The sequence below is a fragment of the Contarinia nasturtii genome, unplaced genomic scaffold (genome assembly GCF_009176525.2).
Source record: "Contarinia nasturtii isolate CC-2019 unplaced genomic scaffold, AAFC_CNas_1.1 Cnas_scaffold_78, whole genome shotgun sequence".
Taxonomy (NCBI): Eukaryota; Metazoa; Arthropoda; class Insecta; order Diptera; family Cecidomyiidae; genus Contarinia; species Contarinia nasturtii.
In genome coordinates, this window is record NW_022197436.1 from 4,092,419 (window position 1) to 4,112,399 (window position 19,981).

The window sequence follows — 19,981 nt, forward strand, 5'->3', positions numbered from 1 at the left end:
CATTTCCGATGATGTTTCAGTCACAACATCTTACGATGAATCAAACGAAATGGTTATGAATGAAATTCGAACAGATATCAACACAGAGGCAACACAATCCTCTGATGAAGCTGTTTTAGCTGTATCAACACCAACGGGAGAAATTGAGAATGTTGGTAACAATGACGTTCAAAGTATTTGTGATGCCGACTCATTATCTACACCAAAGTCGATTGTGAAGCCAGATGAAAGTCGTGCTTTTACCATTCCACGTTACAAAAAACGTTCACAACAAGTTTCCGAACTTGCATCTGTCACACCAAAACGAACACAGCGAAAGTTCAATGTTCCTGAACAAAGTGAGGAAAAATCTTCTGAATTGGCCGATTGCAATACATTTGCTGTCGAAGAAAAGGAAACAGAATTGTCTTCATTCAATTCTAAATCGCCAGAAGAACAAAGTGAGACCAAAGACATTGAAGAAGTGTCGACCGTTTTCGCAACACCAGCCAAAGTTGAAATAATTGCCAAATCTAGTTCAACCATCACACGGACATCAAGACGTCAACCAAAAATTGTTGATTGTGAAGCGACACCCAAACGAACACCACGAAAATTGAACGTAAGTGTAAGTATTCCACAAACTCCAGGCGAACCTGAAGTCCAATCGTCGACAGACACAAATCAACATGAAGCCAACGACGAAAATGCCGAGACTGTTTCAGTTCAAAAAAATTCCGATGGGCTAAATAAAAGTGAAAATATTGTTCAAAACGAGAATTTGAATTCATCTACTCTAGAACATGATATCATTGATTCAACACCATCTGAATTGGAATTATCAACGAATATCGTCGAGGACTCTGCTGCCACAAGCTCACTCAGACATAAACTTCTTGATGTGGTACTTGAAATGCCAACAAATAAGCGTAACTCACGGAAATTAAATGACAGTGCGGTGCAATCTGCTTCGAAAAAATCTAAACAGCCCGAAAAAGAAGAACAATCAAAAGAAACATGTGAAACAGCTGCAGTTGAAAGTGGAACAGTTCCTGAGCAAAATGACATTATCGTGCCAACAGAAACTGAGGAGAATACAGCCGTCGAATCGCCTAAAGAACGCGAGTTTGTGACTTTAGAGAATGTGGTAACAAGTGCACGATCAACCAGACGCAAGGATCTTAATATTGCACGTTCAACACCAAAACGTACTCCGAGAAAGTTAAACATTTCGGCCACACCACTAAAATTGGTTGAGACAAATGAAACAAACTCCACACACGGCGAAAAATCAGAAGAAAATGTTCCAATGGTTGAAGTTATTGACTTTGGAACACCTGTCAAAATCGAATCGTTGACAAAATCAAGTGGAAGCTCATCAATCGCACACTCGGCAAACCGCAAGAAGATAATTGATAGTAAATCGTTTGCCCAGACACCAGAAAAGAAATCCAATATTACGTCACCAATCAAAGACAGTGTAATTGCCACTGAAGACCAAATCGAAAATAAGTCAGAAGTGCCTTCAATTCAAACAGAATCGTCTACCACCATTTTAATGACACCAGCCACTACGGTAGACAACGAACGAAATGATTCAGCATCAAAACGTTCCCACAAACGTAAGCGGCCCAATTTGGCGCTTGACACACCACCGGCTAAGCGTACAACACGAAAGATAATCGAAACAACTCAATGCAAAACAGTAGCTGAATGCTCTACAGCAAATAAGGAATCAATTCCGAAAATTGATGTCGAAAAGACCAAATCGAAAGTCGAAAGTGTTGCAAATGAGAGCAATGGAAAGGAAGGTGTGACCCCTGAGACTTACGATCGCATCGAAGCAGAACTGGCAAACATTCACAATGATATTCGTGAAGACACCGTTGAAACGGTCAGTAAATTACCAGAAAAAAATAAATTGGACACTAAAATGTCAGCTCGGTCAACAAACCGCAAACCGAACACGGAACGTCCCGAGGAAATACCGCCAAATATTAACGATTGCGTTGTAAAAATTACGCCACTTAAAATTCCAAAATCGGTTAAGAAGCAAGAGAATTTGTTAGCCGTACAAGCCTCAGCACAGCAGCAGGCAAGTGTAAATGAGATAAACAATTCAGATGCAGAGACTCCTTCAACATCGAAATCGGTATCAATACCCGTGAACAAGCGAATCAAGAGAACACGTACAGTAAGCAAAACGGAGCCCGTTAATGAGCAAATCAAAACGAAGGATGAAGTTTGTGATTTGGTAGCAGCCGTTCTTAAAGAGAACGCCAAAGAAATTGCATCAAAATCAGATGCAAGAGAGGCGCCTGTTCAAAGAGTCGGAACACCGTTGCCCGCTACCAAAAAGCGAACAGGTAGATTGACTGGTCCGAAATCAAAATCGACAGTTGAATCAAACGAAAAACAAATGGAAGTCATAAAACAGGAGCCAATTGAAGTAACCGACAAAGTTGAAGACAACGAAAAACCATTGCGACGCAAGAAAATTGAAGATGAGGTAGTCAAGCAAGTGTCCAAACCGAAGAAAACCGTCACAGAAAATGTACCAACCATCGTCATTGATGACGTTGAAAAAGAATCGACCAAATCCAATGAAAAGGTAGATAAGGCTCCTGGAAAACCATCCAGACGCAAACGTGTGAATACCACAGTGGAGAGTGCTGAAAGTACACCACAGGTATTGAAAACTCATCATGATCATGTCATCGCAGAAGCAGTCACAACGCCACATTCTCTGCGTTCGCTGCGTAAACGCAATGTTACAGTCGATGAACCTAGCTCAACTGTCACACCAAAGAGAGCACGACAACCACGAAAACAAACCAAAGTCGACATGAAATCTATGGAAAACGGTAAGTTAACCTTTATATTTATTGGTCTTTTTTAGCTGAAAAATGTGTCACAATACAATATACGTTATACTTTTGTTTTTTTAACAGTCGAAACAATCATTTTGGATTCGGATGAAGGAGAAAATCCGGCACCGGTTGAAGCTGAAAAACCAAAGCGACAAGCACGACGTAAAGCAGCTCCAAAAGAAGAAGAAAAGAAAGAAGAGGCAAAATCTCTTGCTGAAGCGACCGTGGAAAGTATGCCAGAGACTGTCGATGATAAGAAGCCAAAACGTGCCACAAAACGTACACGCGCAAAGTCCGAAGCTGAATCGGTAGACGATGCTAAATCAGTTGAAGAGATTTTGGTCGTACCTGCACGTCGAGTTACACGTAAAAATAGTCAGATGCAAACAAAGCCAATCGCTGTGGTGGAAGCACCAACAAAATCCGTAGTGGTAGATGTACCAACAAAGTCCGAAACTGAATCAGTGGATAAAGCAATTTTAGTGATGCCTGCCCGTCGAATTACACGCAAAAATAGTCAGATGCAAACAAAGCCAAACATTGTGGTAGAAATACCAACAACTTTGGCTGAAGAACCGACAGAAATTAAACCAAAACGAGGTAGACCAAAAAAGGTCCAAATTATTGAGACTATTGAGGAACCACCAGTTGAGACTATTGAAGAGCCACCAGTTGAACCACCAACGAAAAAACGAGCCGGTCGAAGTCGAACAGTGTCAAAGACCGAAGAAAATATCGAAAATGTTGCGCAAGCCGGGGATTCAACAAATGATGAAGTGACGGAGGCACCAAAACCAAAAGCCAAACGCGCTCGCAAAGTCGAGGCTGAGGTAGATGTTGTTGAAAAGCAACCGCCACCAAAGCGAACTCGAAAAACTGCAAAATCAAAGGAGGTTGAAGTGGAACCAGAAACAATCGTGAAAGAGCCGGAAGCCGAGAAGAAACCAAGAAAAACGAAGAAAACCGTCGAATCAAATGGCAGTGACACCACAGTTACATCACCAATCTCAAAACGGACAAGACGACACAAATAATAATAATAAGAATAACATAAGCGTTTGATTTTTTTCTTTTGTTATTTCTAATGGTATTTCTCATGTTTTCACTTAACAATGTCATTTTATCAAGTTTCATTTTATCATTAGTTTATTAATTATTTTTGTTGCTTTTGAACAATCATTATTTCATCATTTTAAAATCTTCTGATTAATTTTTTATTATGTTAAACAAAATAAAAATGTTACTCTCAAATAAACGTTAATATTATCATGACTTCAGGAAATGTCTTTTAATTCAATTAAAAAAAATAATATCACAATTCACAGGATCGAGATAGGAAGATTCAAAATAGCTTTCGTTTATAAAATGGTAAACAATTGGTTTATTTACTTTATCCTGAAAAGGACTGAAAAATGTCATTAAAAATCAATTTTAATGAACGAAATCTCCTAGTCAAACAATCTAATTGTTTACTAATTATGATGGATAATGATTGAAATTGTTTAATTTTGACGCCAAATAGATAGTCATTTATATGACAGGCAACCTTTAGCGTGTTCGGTTGATGTACTTCACAGTAGGAATAGTTTCTAATGATAGCCAGCTAAATATCGAATTAGTGCTTAAGCCATGAATATTACATTTTAAGAATGCAACCAAAAGGTTCGTTCACTAGAACCAGAATGACAAAAAGTCAATGCCGTAATTGAAGTATGCAGTAAAATACATTTACATCCAAAAAATCGAAAAATTCGAAAATCATTTTTAATAAATTTTAATACACAGAATAATCTTATGCGCTACTTCTACCAAAATAAGTTGAAACTTTAAAGCTATTAAAAACTTTCAAAGCTTGTATTTTTTATGTTTATCAAAGACATTTTAATTTTTTATCTTAATTTGTACAATCTCATAAATATCAATTCGATTCTTCTTCTGGCATATTTGGGTCCTCCGATGTCTTTGGGTCCTCCAATGTCTTTGATACCTCCAATGATAGTTCAGATTTCCGCGACAGTCTTTCTTCTTCATCCTCGTTTTTCTTTCTTACGCAATACTGTTCCAATTCTGGTATTATCTTGTGAATGGATTCTATGAAATTGGTAACTTGTTCTTCATGCTCATCCTTGAAGAAATCTGGAGTTCTTTCAGCAATTTCCAAATGAAGTTTTAATGTGTCCAAAATGGCATATATTTCCTGTATTGAAAAGGAAAAGATTATTGATCAGAATTTATTAAAATAACTCATTTAAAAAAAAAAATCTACCTCAATAAACATTTCTCGATTGAAATTATTGGCAACTAATTTCATTAGATTGCAAACAAACTCATGCAGAAGGTCGTTCCACTTCATTCCCATAAACCATGGACTACCGTAGAAAGCGCATATATAAAGAATATGCATTATCTATGTTTCAAAAAAAAATAAGATGGATCGTATCATTTGAGAGTTACTTTCAGTGTTAAAAGATCGTTGGTTGACTCACGAATAGCATAAATCTAATTTCTTCTGCTTTTCCGATTATGTCACGATCTTGAAATATTTTAACCAGCCGTCTTAACCAACGTGCGATCAGAAGATTATGATGTGAACTGAAAATGTTCCGTAATTCATTGAATATTTCGCGTTTATCTTCTGCTGATTTTTTTGCCGTTTCAATAACATAATCCAAGTTCGTAACATCGGTCAATTTACTAAAAATGCGTGACTTTTCCATTGGCAACGTTGTGACACGGCACACAAACATAAATAGAATAGCTGTACAACGATTGTCAACTTCGAAGGGAATTCGTTTCATTACTTCTTCAAGCGCATCGTCCACTTCATTCCATTTGACTGGTGTTCGCCATCCATCAAACGTTTCGATACACTTGTATGCGCAGCTCAAAATCAGTACCGTGCCACTTTCATCGGTGATTATTTTAATCAATGTCTTTATTAATTTTTCAAAGACAACCCGATATATATTTAACTTTTGCAATTCAACTGGATCCTGAAAACAGTATAATGAAATTAGACGAATGCTTCAAAATTGCTAGGTAAAAGTCTCCACTTACGCCGTAGTCAATCAAAATATTGAATATGATTAGGCCGAATTTTTTGTAACTTGGTTCGAAATAATCAGTCAAATTCATTCCAACCGACAACATGAACAGGCAATCGTCCGTTTTGAATTTTGTTTGGATCAATGTTTGGTGTAACTGTGGCAAAAAAAAAATCAAGTTTGAACAATGACAAACATACAATAGTCAAAATAATTATGGAATATTTACATTATTCATTTGAAGAAAACCATAAACGGCGCCAATATTTCGCTTCCATTTATCAGCTGTTAATCGTTCTTTGTAATACTTGGAGCAATCAGTTTGAATGATGGTTTCTGATATGATTTTCTTGTAGTATTTATCGATTAAGAATCGAATTTGTTTCGAAATCGATCGACTATCAGTTTGGAATGGTGCTTCGTCGTAGCCAGATTGTTGATGTATTAACAGCATAAAATTCACTCGAAATGTATTGTCTTTCCCTTCAAACGATTCAAGCAATAAACGTTCATTTTTCGCCACAATATCAAACAAAAGCTGTAAATTCATCTCTAGCCCATATCGAAACATGCTAAAATCCTCCTTTGCCAATGGTTCATCGCCAATATCACGATCTAGTTCGGGTAATAAACATTGTTTCACCTGTTCACACACTAAATCATATGTATCCCAATTTAACTCCATTTTTGCCAACGAAATCTAGCTCATTCACTTTTATTTTCTATACAACAAGTCTAGAATGTGTTTTGTTTTGTTTTGATACCGCTTTTTCAGTGACAGTGTCAAATGTCATACTAATTTGAGTTGCTTTGATCTAAAAAAAATGCGTATATTTTCAATTGATTAAAACGACAAATTTGTCTGAAATCAAAATTATTCCAAAATATTTCTAAATTAAAATTTTGAAATAAAATGCATTAAATTTGAATTGAAAAAAAAATTAATTGAATAGAAAAAGTGCACAACATTTTCAAACCTAACGGACTGTTCGTATACGATTCTACTATCAGTGTACTAAAAATAAAAAATAATGTTGGTTACGCTGCGCCATATTGCTTCATTGACATACTATTTGACACTTTGACAAATGCAACATTTCTGACGTGGTGAGTGCTCGATTGAACACTTTTCTGTGTAAGAGTATGCAATATACGTTTCGTCAGCACAACGGTACCGACAAACAATACAGAATAACACATCATCTAGCCAACAAAATTTTTGTCTCTTCAGTAAAATCGACATTTTATTTGAAGCACACGAATTTATAAACGTTTAAATGATGGGGACTTTTGATCAATTTAGCTTAGGCTCCTTATTTAAAGATGTTCAACGTATGGATAAACGACAAGTAAGTAAAAACATTTTCAGTATGTTTTGTTAAATATTTTCACGTTGAACAATCAAAGATGCTAAGGTGATAATGTATTCATTTCTTTGTGTATGCATTTACATTTTTTGTAGCATTTATACCAATTCCTGAGTTTTGGTATGATTGTTTCGTCAGCGTTGATGATCTGGAAAGGTTTAATGGTTGTGACGGGCAGTGAATCACCAATTGTTGTCGTATTGAGTGGTAGTATGGAGCCGGCATTCCATCGTGGCGATCTTTTGTTCCTGACCAATTTCCGTGAAGAGCCCGTACGTGTCGGTGACATTGTTGTATTCAAAGTTGAAGGCAGAGACATTCCAATCGTTCATCGAGTCATTAAATTACATGAAAAGTTCGTATTTTAATACACAATCTTTGCAGTATTGCTACGTTGGTGATAACATTTAAATCGAAACACGTTTTTTTGTGCTCTATCGTAGAGAAAATGGTACGGTCAAATTCCTGACGAAAGGCGATAATAACTCAGTTGATGATAGAGGATTGTATGCTCCCGGTCAATTGTGGCTAACAAAGAATGATATCGTTGGTCGGGCCAGGGGTGTTTTACCGTACGTTGGTATGATTACGATATACATGAATGAGTATCCGAACTTCAAGGTAAGAAATCACATTCAAATACATCTTCATTAATTTTATTTCATCACACATTTCTTTATTCTCTTTAGTATCTCATATTGGGAATTTTGGCGCTTTATGTTCTCTTGCATAGAGAGTAAGTAAACTAAATATTCAATCATTCAATGTGGAAATCATTTTAAAATTGAACGTTTTTTTTCTCATGTTCATTTATAGGAGTGATTAGATCCATGCTCAATCAAAGAAAAGTTCAATCAATACACACACATACACTTATTTTTTTATTTTGGTCCAATTCATCACAAAGTCAACGCCAATCGACATGTGGCTTATACAGTAAAGAACATATGATAACTAAACCATTTTCAGCGATAGACTTAATACACAAACCAATTTTAAAAGAGAGAAAAAATGGAAGCAACGGAAAATAAGTAAAGAAAAAGATGGAATGCATTTAAAAAAAAAAAAAAACATAAACAAGAAGCTAAATGTAAATAAATTGGTTTTTTAGTTATGGAAAAAGAAATAAATTAAGTGAAATAATTCGTTTATTTGTATGATGTAATTTTTCCTTTTAAATGGGTCGTGAATTCCATTTGTCGACCTTAAAAAAAATAAATCTCTAAAATGGCGACTTAGACATATCATATTCAATTACTTTTTACAGAAACTATCATGATGAATGTACATTGATGATAATTGTAGGGTTGGCACTCGTGCATCACGATTTACAAGTCGAACGTATCGTTACTCCCTTGATAGTCTCAGTTGAATTTGTAATGGACCTGCTTGTTTTTCCTTGTTTGATTCCTTAAATAAACTTCGGACTAATGACTGACAAAAATGAGAATTGATCGTTTTACCAAAGGTGATTTAGATACTTATCTCTCTCAAAGCAAGAGTCTAATCATTTTAAGAAATTGCAGAGGAAAAAAAGTTGTTAAAGAGATAAAAGAATGAATCGCAGTTATTTTCAGCATTTCTGGAGACAAACCACACCAACATGGTGAAATCTGAATTAAAAACAATCAATTCCTGCCATAAATTGCATTTAATAATATGTACAATTTTTCGAGTACTTTTCTTATACAGATAGACGAGAAATAAACTCATCATTGATCTTCATTTACAATGTATATTAATTCTTTATTTATTTTCTTTTTTGGCGGCTTCTTCGTTGTATTTACGATGCCATTCCATGTTGCTGTTCACCACACTTTCGCCACGTTCAGCTGCTTTTTTACCGCGTATAATTTGAACGATACAAAAAATTACGCAAACAACCATCATATAGATACACATTTTTACACGAAATTTGTCACGAGCGCGATCAAGTGTTTCATGCCTGAAAACAAACAAATGTCACAATCAGTCTACTTTAAGCAAAAAATAATGTAACTTTCAAATCAACATACGGTACTTTATCGGGAACATCATTGAGACTTTTGTATTTTCCAACGGACACCAAAACGCGCTTGTCAAAATTCGTTACGTTTCTATATTGTGATTTCTTTTGCCATGGCTGAGTTTGAGCTGCATCGGTTGGCGCTTGATTTGCTGGTGTTTGAGGTGACTGGGATTCATTCGATGTTGATGAAGCGGGAGTCTTTTCGAACACACATTTCGTTTGCGATAAAAATCGAACATTTTCTAGCTTTGGATGTGATATCCTCGCCAATGCAGTCTTTGTGAAGAGACGTAACATCTTTACCAATTACGAATTTCAAATCTACAAATAAAAATTTGACATTGACAATTATCATTATATAATCATATCTTGCTCATTTACAAAGGTCAATTTATCTATATATCATAATTTTGAATAATCATTTTGTAAAAGAGACACTTTTTTTATTTTCATCGTAAACATTGATACATATCGATAAATCTCATCTGTAAATATGTTTCGAATATGATTCGGTATTTTGATGTTGATTATGAACTGTATTGAGTGCTACGTGACGAAAAATGATTGTATTTTTGTTACCACAAATCAAGAAGTTATGTCAAATAAACTGAAAAACTTTGACTTTACGATAGACGGTACAAATTGCCACATCATGCTTACCTAGGAAAAGTAAGGATTTTTTTTCAAAATCAATGTAATAATTTTATGCTTGATTTGCTTCCAATCGTAAGAAAACTGATTTGAAAACAATTCAATGTTGACAGATGATTCAATTGGAAATAAGACTGTCTCGTATCATCATGTTATGTCAACTATTGAGCGATAGATGTGGCCACATTTGGTACTACCAATATCATCCGACTTATACATATTATAATGGAATTTGAAACATACACTGAAATCAGTTGAAAATGCTTAGCGATTTCAATAATGAATAACGGTACCATATTTGATGCCAATTGAGGGTTTGAGATATTGTTAAAAGATGACTTGTCAAAATGATAGCTGTTTCAATTAAAACCACTATATTTTATCATAGAATTACTTTGAAAGGAGATTCGATTTATTTTTACTTGAATTTTAATTTAAATTAACATTAGTTTACATATAACATTAAAAAAAAACAAATGAAAAGGCTGAATAAAATGAATCAATTGAAAAGTGTTTAAAAATTGCCTCAATTCAGCTATCGACCAGCGTTGTATTCCAATTTGGCGTTACTTTTTGGCGGCTTCTTCGTTGTATTTTCGATGCCATTCCATGTTGTTGTTCACAACACTTTCGCCACGTTTATGTGCGTTTTTGCCGCGAACAATTTGTACGTAACTAATAATTGCACTTACGACCATCATATAGATGACCATTTTTATACGGAATCGGTCACGTGAGTGTTCAATTGTTTCATATCTGCAGGAAAAAGGGAAATTTAATAAATGCAGTGTTTAGTGAGTAAAAAAATGCTTCGATTTTACTTACGATACTTTCTTTGGAACATCAGCAATTCTTTTGTATTTTCCAACTGAGACCAAAACGCGTTTATCCCAATTCGACACAGTTATATCATGACTTTCCCATGCTTTTTGTAAATCTGGATTGGTTTGCGGTTGAGTTGCCGATGCTGATGATGACTGGGTAGTCGGTGTTGGCGTAGCAAGAACCTTACCAAACGTTTTACTGGTTTCCGTCAAAAATCGAACGTTTTTCAACGATGAATGCGTTGGCATTCGTACCATTGCTGCCTTTGTGATGAAGTGAATCATTTTAACCAATCACGAAATTTTAATTCTATGAATAAATCAGAGATTGACACTTGAAGTTTTATGCTCATTTTTTTAAATAAAAGTTATTTGATGTATGACATTCATTATACATGAAGATTTCCTTTTTTCCACATATTTTGCCAAGTCACCAACAAAATTTTAATATTCAACTGGTTGTTCTTTTATCGTTTATAAATTGCATAGAAAAAGTGTGGAAAAAATGATTTGCGCAAATGTTATAACGGTTTGTTGGATCGCAAGTACTTATTAAAAGTAAAAAAATGATTTTGATTGTGGATGCGCATATTTTTGTGTCTAACAGTACAAAAATGAGATTATTTCTTCAAAAACCATAAAATGGACTGAAAACATATTCTTTTTTTATAAACAATACCATAATGAAAGGCAATTTAAATGGCCGTGTCATGTTTACCTTAGGAGATGGGATTTTTTTTTACAATTCAGACGAAACGACCCAAAATAGTGATGCGCTGCTAACTACTGTCGGCTGCAATCTTCTAAAGGTGAATACAAAACTGTTGCAATGTTGACAAGCATTTTAAATCAAATAAATCATCAAAATCAAAACTTGTGTACACTCGTATTTATTCCATTTTCACATAGATGTCGCCAATTGGACGATAGATGTCACCATTAGTAGTTAAGTTAGAACAACGATTTATTATAATACAACTTTAAAATAAAGAGATAAAAATGTTTTCCAAGTTGGGTAAACACTGATATTCTAATAGAATTTTCAATTGTTTTATTTGTCATCAATTAAATCAAATCAAATGCTCCAAAAAGATTTTGAATTGAAATTTAAAATAGAAACTTTCTTATATTGTATTAAGAAGATCGCTATATTTACAACAGGGATTTCTAAATTAGGCTAAACATATCAATTTCTTGTACCCCGAACATTTGGTTTGTTATCACAAAGAATGCGTAAAGACTCTAAGCGAACCGCTTTGATATTCATGTTGATCAATTATGTTTGGTCAGCATTCTCCGTCACATGTTACGGCTGTTTGTGTACTGCCAAATGTAAAAAAATGTCTGGTGAGAAGAATGAGTTCACGAGTGGAAGAAGAACAAAAAGTGTTATATAAGAAGATTTTTTATAATGAATTATTTATATTAAAACTCAATTATGCACCATGGCAGTGCAAAATCCATACAAGTCAAAAACATGAAAAAATAAAATGTATTACATCCGTAAGATGAACTTTTCCGCACTGTAGTTTTACGATATAAATAATTTTCGAGACACTTTTCATACAAAAATGACTAAAAATGGGAAATTTTGTATGGAATGATATCGTAACGACGTGGCTCTTTGCAGAGGTTATTTTTTTCACAAAAAGCTGACATTCTGAAAGTTTTAAAAAATTTCAATACAATTTAGGGATAGGTACCTTCCATACAAAAATGTCGTTTTCGAACAAAAAAATCCTGTGAAAAGAATAACCTGTGCAAAGTTTCAGCTCATTGCCATATACCAGAAAATTTGAGACCAAGCTCATTTGTTTCATACAATTTCATACAAATTGACGATTTTTTGGAGCAATATTTAATATATTTCGGAAATAGCTAGACCCATAATTTTTTGTACACTTATTATTTTATTTACGGAGAGTAAACTAGTGAAGTTTTACCAAAAAATATCTACGCGTTTAAAAAATATTCGAGGTTTGCACTTTCGAGTGTGAAAAATGACACATTTTGTATGAAAAATAATCCTCTTTCTTTACTTTTCTTGTTTGAAAGTTATTTGTTAATATGTTGAACGCACATACATTCGGACATCGAAATAAAGAGTCTTACAGGAGTATCAATGTATCATAAACATTGGCACAAATTGAGACTTTCGCCATTTGAACAACAAACACACATTAATAAGTTCTTTTTTATTGGTATAAACCTTTATTCATAGGCTATCGAATAGCACATTCACTTTACACTTAATGGACCTTTGTCTTCAATTTTTCTCAGTATGCGGTGAACCTTCAAAATCATGCTCTGGACGACCAATATGTCGATTTCTTTCAACTTTCTCTCAATCCATCCAACCAATTGTTACTCGTTTCAAGTATTTTGGACCTTCGTCTATAACATACATCCAAAAACAGACTAGAAATAATTAATTTGGTGTCTTTTTGTGAAGTTTAAAAGATGGTCCTTTTTTCATGGAAATGCCATTTTTTAAGAAGTGAGCCATTATTGTGTATTTTTCTGCAAGTAATGGAGGTTTAACCTTACATTTCAGCACTAAATTTTTGAATAATGGCTCTAAAACACCTTCCTAAGAAGATCCTACCATACAAACACCCCTTTGTCAAAGTTCGGTTTGTCGACGTCTCTAGCCTTAGTAGTAGTGCCCTAACATAATAAATGCAAAAGAAACCACTTGCACTTGATTCGTGGTTCGATATAGCGATGAATGTTTCTCTATGCAAAATGATGAATTTTTAAATGCAACATGCTATGAGGCGAAGTTGATAGCCAATTTTTGACATACTTTGGTATTTTCTCGCAACTTATTTTGCTGATTACTAATGATCGTGTCTAAATCTATTGTTTTGGTTCTAATTTGGATGTGCTGTAACCATAAGAATCACCAAAAATGAATTTTTGCTTGACCAACCCGGTTTTCGGTACTTGATGACAATTTTGAAGGGTTTGAGCATTTAAATTGGGAATACGACCGTACTTTTTGCATTCTCTAGAATCCTCATCTTCACACTAAGTCAATAAAACACGATACATGGTTCGAAGACAGATTGGATCATCTTTAGACACATGCAGAATTTCGTTTGTACTTAGCTGTCCAAAGCAGTTTGCGACAGACTTTCGTAAATCCAATTTGTACGCCATCGCGAATGAATGTATTACGTCGGATTGAGTTTGACAGTAGTCTCGAGGTACCGATAAATGCACTACGTGCGTTAGTTGACATTTTTGTGTTTGTTATTGCGTTCTAATAAATGTCTCAGTTTGTGCCAATGTTTATGATACATATGTTAAGACGAACTTTTCCGCACGGTGGTAGATGCGTATTCTATTAAGCTAGTTCAAGATAATATTTGTTAGATTTTTTAAGCCTTTCAAGCGGCGTTAAGTTTGAGGCCAAAAAATGTGTCCGGCATTGAAATATTCTTTAATTTAATAGCAGAAGTAGGTGGTATTTCACCAAGGGGACACTACGACAGAATTTTTTGAAACCTATCCAGAAAATTAGTGCACAATTAGTGCCCGCGATTAAGACCATTTGAAAAAGCTTCATGTTGCAGTATTATTTGGAGAAAAATAAGAGCTACTCTTTCGCCGCAACGATTCATTTATTCAATAGTTTTGTAAAAGAATATTCAATTTACAGCAGTGTCTTTTATATGCCCCATCCCCCCGACATGAAAAAAGTGACATGGTGGCGCCATGTACCTGTAATATGGTGGTGAAAGAACAAACTTTGCATATGCGACCACACAACGTATTTGCGACCACACTGTGGTCACTTTACCCCCCCCCCGGCGGGTTGGCTGGGGAAAATTTTTTTCGTTAAATTGTTTGAATTTGCTAGAGTTTTTCATGAAAAAAGTGAAGACCTTTTTTTTTTTTTTTAGCTCATCAATGTAGAAAATTGAGGAGAATTCTTTAAATTTGCTAGGGTTTTTGGTTCCGAGAGATTTTTTTCCGATTTGCTAAGGTTTTTCGCGGAGAAAATTCTTTCGATTTGCTAGGGATTTTCGCCTCAAAAAGTGACTTCCAAAAAAAAAAAACGAAAATTTGTTTGATTTGCTAGAGAATTTTTGGTTTTTGAAAAATCACCCCCTCCTGTAAAATGTAGCTCGCACATTACTGGTGTTGACTGTCGTGCAGGAAGTAATCACTGGATCTGCTTCCCCAATATATTTTGAAAAGCAGTTTGAAACATATCAACGAAGTACTTTTGGTCATGCGCTGTCACACAACTTATATATGGACTTCCCAATAGTGCAAAAATTTAAAAAAGAAATCAAAATTTGCAATTTTTGAACAAACTCTAGCGGGTGAAATTTATAAATTAATAAAGGCATTTTGTTTAATGAAAAAAAAAGCGTGTAAGTTATTCATTTACAGAATTTTTTATATTTCAATAGTATGGGACCCATACTTTGGGTACTTTTTTCAGATTTTTTATTAATTGGCTTACAATGATTGTTTAAACATATGTACAATAAATTCACTGGTTCTTTCGCTCTTTCCGAATAATCCAACTGATAAACCAAGGGACTTTTGTTTTCTGTTTTCAATCATTTATTTTGAATGACAATAAAATAGTTGATAATTTTGTTGTTTATTTTTTACGCAAACCCACTCATTGATTTCACTTCGACCAAATCCATGCGTTTTATGCTAACCAGTCCAAAATCAGTCTTCCCTTGATGTCTCCATTTGATCCGTTCATAAATAAATTTATGAACGTAAATTGTTAGTTTACATCGATTGATCAGTTTTGCTCGTTCCTTATTTAATTTTTCTATATCATTAGCAATATAACCATCAAAGTAAGTTTGAACTCTGATTACTTTTATTTTTTCAAATTTACCACATATTAATAAAATATCATCAAAAGTTGCTTCCATACACTCAATCTCTTCAAGTGATGTTGGAATATTCGTCACGATTTCATTCAAATTCTGAACAAAAATTCCTGTCACGTGAGATGCGAATGTATCTAAGATGAGATTAGATTCAATCTCACTATCCAGGCAATGTTCAAAATGTAGCTGTTTATAAAAACCAGTCTCATATAATTTGCTCAACATTGGAGTTAATAGATTGAACGGAATGTCATCATCCAAGATCTGCATCAGAAGTGTTAATTTATCAAGTTTAATGATTGAATCCTGGAGCCAGTGAATGTTATTTAGAAAAACGCGAACATTTATTGAAATGTTCCGCACATTTGGATTTAGTTCGAAAAATCTCCTTAGCAAATCGGGCGATGGCATCCCCTTCACACAATATAAACTTAATTCTTCTAATTTTGCATATTTCTGTAAAAAATGCTCGAAACAGTTTCCATTATCTATTGTTGTTAACAAATATAAACTCTTCAAATTGGGCAAATATTCGGAGAAAGGCTTTTTCGATCCAGCCATAAATGTGTCTTCTTTTGATTTGGAATTTAGTATTCGTAAAACATTGACTTTGTTGAGCGTCTGTTCGATATGATCAATGCGAACATTTTCGTCAAATTCCAAGCAAAGTTTGTTGAGCGATTTGAATTTCGATGAATTTCGAACGAACTCCGGATACACATCACATTCAACATGCAAATATTGGATTAATTCACCGATACCATTTACAGAATCCGCGTTCGGATAAATGCTAACATTATTCCTATCATTATAATAAAATTTGCTCGTTTTATAGTTTTCACGAATGAAGTAGTCGACGAGCTTATACATTTTGGTGCATGTTTGACTGATTGAATCCAAGTCTTCTAATGGTAAATAATCAAATAGCTCTTCGAAGCAATCGACGTATAAGTTGAAAATTTGCGGAAATGATTCTCTCGTTGTTCTATCGACTGTATTCTGGGCTTGACTTGGACCTGCAACAGCAACATCTTCGCCTCTTTTTTTGTCTTCATTCAATTTTTGACGCTTCGCAGTGGGCGCATTCTGATCCTTGTATCTTACATGAGTCATTTTGACAAAAAAACAACAACGAATAAATGAATTTGAAAACTAGCACTTCCACTAAACAGTTCTTTTAACTTGAATTACAAAACTCGACTGAAGTATTTTTTTTTAATGTGTACTTTTATACCCGCTCTGCATTTTTGAAACATCCAGAAAGAGACATATTAATTAGTAAAAAACTAATTAAAATTAGTAAAATACTAATTATAATTAGTAAAAGTGTCTACCTGTAATGCAAAAGAGCTGCATTATTCATTGTGCTTGATGTTTAAATCTTTTTTGGTACAATTATATGCATGCCGAGAATGTTTTTCAATAACTTTTTTTCAGTTACCTGGAAGGAAAAAAGAAGAAAAACACAATAAACGCATGTTTCGAGTGAAAATTGTTGGTGGTATTTCACCAGGGGGACATCAACGACAGAATTTTTTGGAAATGATTTAAAAAATAAAGAGTCTTGAGGTCCATTTTCCAAGGCGGCGATTACAATCGTGTACGATTTCAAATCGTTGGCCAAAATCGTTAACGATTGAGATCAATGGTTTTTTTGACGCCAAAATCGTGAACGATTTATTATTTGTGGTTTTTTTGACGCCCGATTTGAAAAAAAAAATCGTGGACGATTGCAATTGTCGCCTTGGAAAATGCACCTTTACGGGAGTTTATTAAGCAAGTTCAAAATACTATTTGTTCGATTTTTCAAGCCTTTCAAGCAGCGTAAAGTTCGAGACCAAAAAATATGTTCAAACCTTGGCATCGAAATATTCTTTAATTTAATAGCGAAGATGAGCACATGATTGCTCAAAGTCATTTGACTTAAGCCAATAATTACCATTATTTGAATAATGAATGAAAAAAAATTCGCACATTGTATTCATTGAATATTTTTATGCTTTAATTCAACAGGTGTAGCTGGTATGTGTTCAAAGACTGCAGTAGCACCATTAGATCGGATAAAAATTTTGCTGCAAGCGCATTCAAATCACTATAAACATTTGGGTGTGTTCAGTGGCCTTCGACATATCGTTCGCAGAGAATCATTATGGGCACTTTACAAAGGCAATAGCGCTCAAATGGTTCGAATATTTCCATTTTTGAATTTTACAAAAGAGTAAGCAAAAAATAACTGAAATAAAATCATATTCAACACATCACATCCCGTTGTTCCTACTTTATTGTAATGCATTTTATTGTTTACAGTATGTTGGAACATTGATACCAACCAATAGACTCACCAAAAACTCGGACAAATTCATCGCAGGATTTGGCGCTGGCGTTACAGAATTGAAATTGCGTTATTGAAATTAATTCACTAATTGACCGTCATGTTTTTTTTTTTTGATTGTTTATATTTTGGTCAGGTGACATTGATCTATCCGTTGGACACAATCAGAGCAAGACTTGCGTTCCAAATTACCGGTGAACATAAATATGCAGGCATCGTACACACAGCTCTTTCAGTTATAAAAATTGTAATAATTTTCTATTATAAACGGAGACACAATCACGCTAATGATATTTTTCTTCATTTGTATTACTTTGCAGGAAGGTGGTATTCGTGGACTGTATCGTGGTTTTGTTCCAACTCTAACCGGTATGGTTCCATATGCTGGTTTCAGTTTTTATTGCTTTGAAAGTGTGAAATTCCTTTGCATGAAATACTCACCACAATGGACTTGCAACAAATGCGATAAAAATACAGGTAGGCAAAAAAAGAAAACAAAATATTAACATATCCAGATCAAATGTTTGAATCGGAAATTAATTTTTCAAATTTAAATTTTCAGGCGGCCGAGTTTTAAATATTCCTGTCAAACTTTTAGCCGGAGGTTTAGCTGGTGCAATAGCTCAATCCTTTTCGTATCCCTTGGATGTGACGAGAAGAAGAATGCAATTGGCTATGATGGATCCAGCAACGGCTCGATTGGGGTACGTTATTTAAAAAAAAAAAATATTTTCAATTTTCTTTATGCTGAAGTTTCATGCTTATTTACAACAAAATATAATTGCATTATAATCATGTTATGTTTTTTGGCTACAAACTCAATATATCACATAAATAAATGTTTGTTTCAGAGTTGGAATGGTCACGACACTCAATTTACAATGAAAATGGTATTGTACGAGATACTCAAACAAGCAATAAATCTTGACACCGGCATGAAAATTTAATTACAGCCGGTCTTTTTTCCGGAAAACACACACATGACAACAAAGTTCATGCAATAGTTTTCTTAAATATCATAATTGTTAAAAAAAATCAATTATTTTTTTCTTTTAATTTGTTTACCTGTTTTATTGGAATTATTATTTTTGTAATGTTGAAAATGTATGACAATGGCAATTTGTCAAAATGAATCAATTGCATCACATTAATTAACCAAAGGCTAAGACAGTAGGTAGTATAGTAATTAGATAGCCTTCTAGATAAGCGAGTCAAATATATATATATATATATATATATATATATATATATTGTCATCATGAACAATGTCATGTCATGTTTTTTTCGAAATTTTTGTAAATTTTGTGGGACAAAAAATGGATTTTTTATGAATTTATTTAAAATGTGTTGGAATTCAAATTAGTAAATTTTTATATGACTTTTTTCATAACATGAATAAAACTTTGTAGACTGAATACATTTTAAGTGCTGTTTTCTTTAATTTTACATCATAGATGATGACGTAAATTTTTTTAGGGGGTTCCTGGAAAAATCCATGGGGGGTCCCTGACGATGTCAACAATTTGTACGAAATGTATATAAAATGTAAAAAATTATTGGAATGGTATCCAATAATTCAGAAAAGTTGGTCTTCTCTTCCGTCGTTGGGTACTTCTTTAAACTTTCTCCAATCTTTTCAACCTGAAAATGAATTACAGACAAATAGACAAATATTTTAAATCAACCAAAGTGAATGGAATGGAAGCGGGCGAATGTGTGTCTATGGAAATACTCACCACGCTAGCGTATATGTCGAATTTTGGGTTATCATTTTTCTGTTCTTCAATGAGTTTTGTTGCCTCTTCAAAATGGCCACAATCGGTTAGTGCAATGAGCCGAACAAACACTGGTGTAAAGTGTGATTGTTTTGCGGATTCTAAAATCTCTAACGCAGTTTTTGGTTGACCCAGATTTATGGCCAACATACCTAAAAAACATCCACTTTGAGTTATTTGTATCTCTTTGTTCAATTTATTCCATAATTGCAGGCCATAGTTTAAATGCTTTTGATTATTCTGTAATCAATAAAATTATATTT

The 19,981-nt window shown here is 34.1% G+C and overlaps 7 protein-coding genes across 9 annotated transcripts in view; 3 read left to right on the forward strand and 4 right to left on the reverse strand.

Annotated features, from left to right (window-relative positions):
* LOC116345286 (titin-like) overlaps positions 1-4,126 on the forward strand; it is an 8,366-nt gene extending 4,240 nt beyond the window's left edge. The window contains exons 7-8 of the mRNA XM_031774565.1: positions 1-2,843; positions 2,931-4,126. The exon at positions 1-2,843 is cut by the window's left edge and continues 2,101 nt beyond it. Of these exons, the coding sequence (XP_031630425.1) occupies positions 1-2,843; positions 2,931-3,883 (3,796 nt within the window). The 3' untranslated portion in view covers positions 3,884-4,126. The remainder of the gene's footprint in view (positions 2,844-2,930) is intronic.
* Positions 4,127-4,607: 481 nt separating this feature from the next.
* Positions 4,608-6,936, reverse strand: LOC116336734. Its single transcript, XM_031760803.1, has 6 exons — positions 6,871-6,936; positions 6,123-6,708; positions 5,907-6,050; positions 5,336-5,842; positions 5,116-5,256; positions 4,608-5,046 (listed from the first exon to the last, which is right to left on the reverse strand). Exons 2-6 carry the CDS (start codon positions 6,576-6,578, stop codon positions 4,768-4,770), a joined length of 1,527 nt encoding a protein of 508 aa, XP_031616663.1. The 5' UTR covers positions 6,579-6,708; positions 6,871-6,936; the 3' UTR covers positions 4,608-4,767.
* A 51-nt stretch (positions 6,937-6,987) lies between these two features.
* LOC116336736 (signal peptidase complex catalytic subunit SEC11A) lies at positions 6,988-8,343 on the forward strand. 2 transcript variants are annotated; one of them, XM_031760819.1, is made up of 5 exons: positions 6,990-7,242; positions 7,356-7,615; positions 7,704-7,881; positions 7,950-7,996; positions 8,077-8,343. In XM_031760819.1, exons 1-5 carry the CDS (start codon positions 7,171-7,173, stop codon positions 8,084-8,086), a joined length of 567 nt encoding a protein of 188 aa, XP_031616679.1. In that variant the 5' UTR covers positions 6,990-7,170; the 3' UTR covers positions 8,087-8,343. The 2 variants fall into 2 exon arrangements, with proteins under 2 accessions (XP_031616689.1, XP_031616679.1); XM_031760829.1 differs by lacking the exon at positions 8,077-8,343 and having other exon boundaries at positions 6,988-7,242; positions 7,950-8,000.
* A 549-nt stretch (positions 8,344-8,892) lies between these two features.
* On the reverse strand, positions 8,893-10,063 carry LOC116336740 (UPF0389 protein CG9231-like). The gene is made up of 3 exons (XM_031760843.1): positions 9,929-10,063; positions 9,276-9,589; positions 8,893-9,205 (listed from the first exon to the last, which is right to left on the reverse strand). The coding sequence occupies exons 2-3, from the start codon at positions 9,563-9,565 to the stop codon at positions 9,007-9,009; spliced, it is 489 nt and encodes a 162-aa protein (XP_031616703.1). The 5' UTR covers positions 9,566-9,589; positions 9,929-10,063; the 3' UTR covers positions 8,893-9,006.
* A 296-nt stretch (positions 10,064-10,359) lies between these two features.
* Positions 10,360-11,575, reverse strand: LOC116337328 (UPF0389 protein CG9231-like). The gene is made up of 3 exons (XM_031761767.1): positions 11,462-11,575; positions 10,745-11,053; positions 10,360-10,675 (listed from the first exon to the last, which is right to left on the reverse strand). The coding sequence occupies exons 2-3, from the start codon at positions 11,026-11,028 to the stop codon at positions 10,486-10,488; spliced, it is 474 nt and encodes a 157-aa protein (XP_031617627.1). The 5' UTR covers positions 11,029-11,053; positions 11,462-11,575; the 3' UTR covers positions 10,360-10,485.
* A 6,053-nt stretch (positions 11,576-17,628) lies between these two features.
* On the forward strand, positions 17,629-18,879 carry LOC116337371 (graves disease carrier protein homolog). 2 transcript variants are annotated; one of them, XM_031761876.1, is made up of 5 exons: positions 17,629-17,829; positions 17,919-18,190; positions 18,264-18,420; positions 18,506-18,647; positions 18,795-18,879. In XM_031761876.1, the coding sequence occupies exons 2-5, from the start codon at positions 18,044-18,046 to the stop codon at positions 18,826-18,828; spliced, it is 480 nt and encodes a 159-aa protein (XP_031617736.1). In that variant the 5' UTR covers positions 17,629-17,829; positions 17,919-18,043; the 3' UTR covers positions 18,829-18,879. The 2 variants fall into 2 exon arrangements, with proteins under 2 accessions (XP_031617736.1, XP_031617728.1); XM_031761868.1 differs by having other exon boundaries at positions 17,629-18,190.
* Positions 18,880-19,167: 288 nt separating this feature from the next.
* Positions 19,168-19,932, reverse strand: LOC116337377. The gene is made up of 2 exons (XM_031761890.1): positions 19,680-19,932; positions 19,168-19,584 (listed from the first exon to the last, which is right to left on the reverse strand). The coding sequence occupies exons 1-2, from the start codon at positions 19,866-19,868 to the stop codon at positions 19,459-19,461; spliced, it is 315 nt and encodes a 104-aa protein (XP_031617750.1). The 5' UTR covers positions 19,869-19,932; the 3' UTR covers positions 19,168-19,458.
* Between the last annotated feature and the right edge of the window lie 49 nt (positions 19,933-19,981).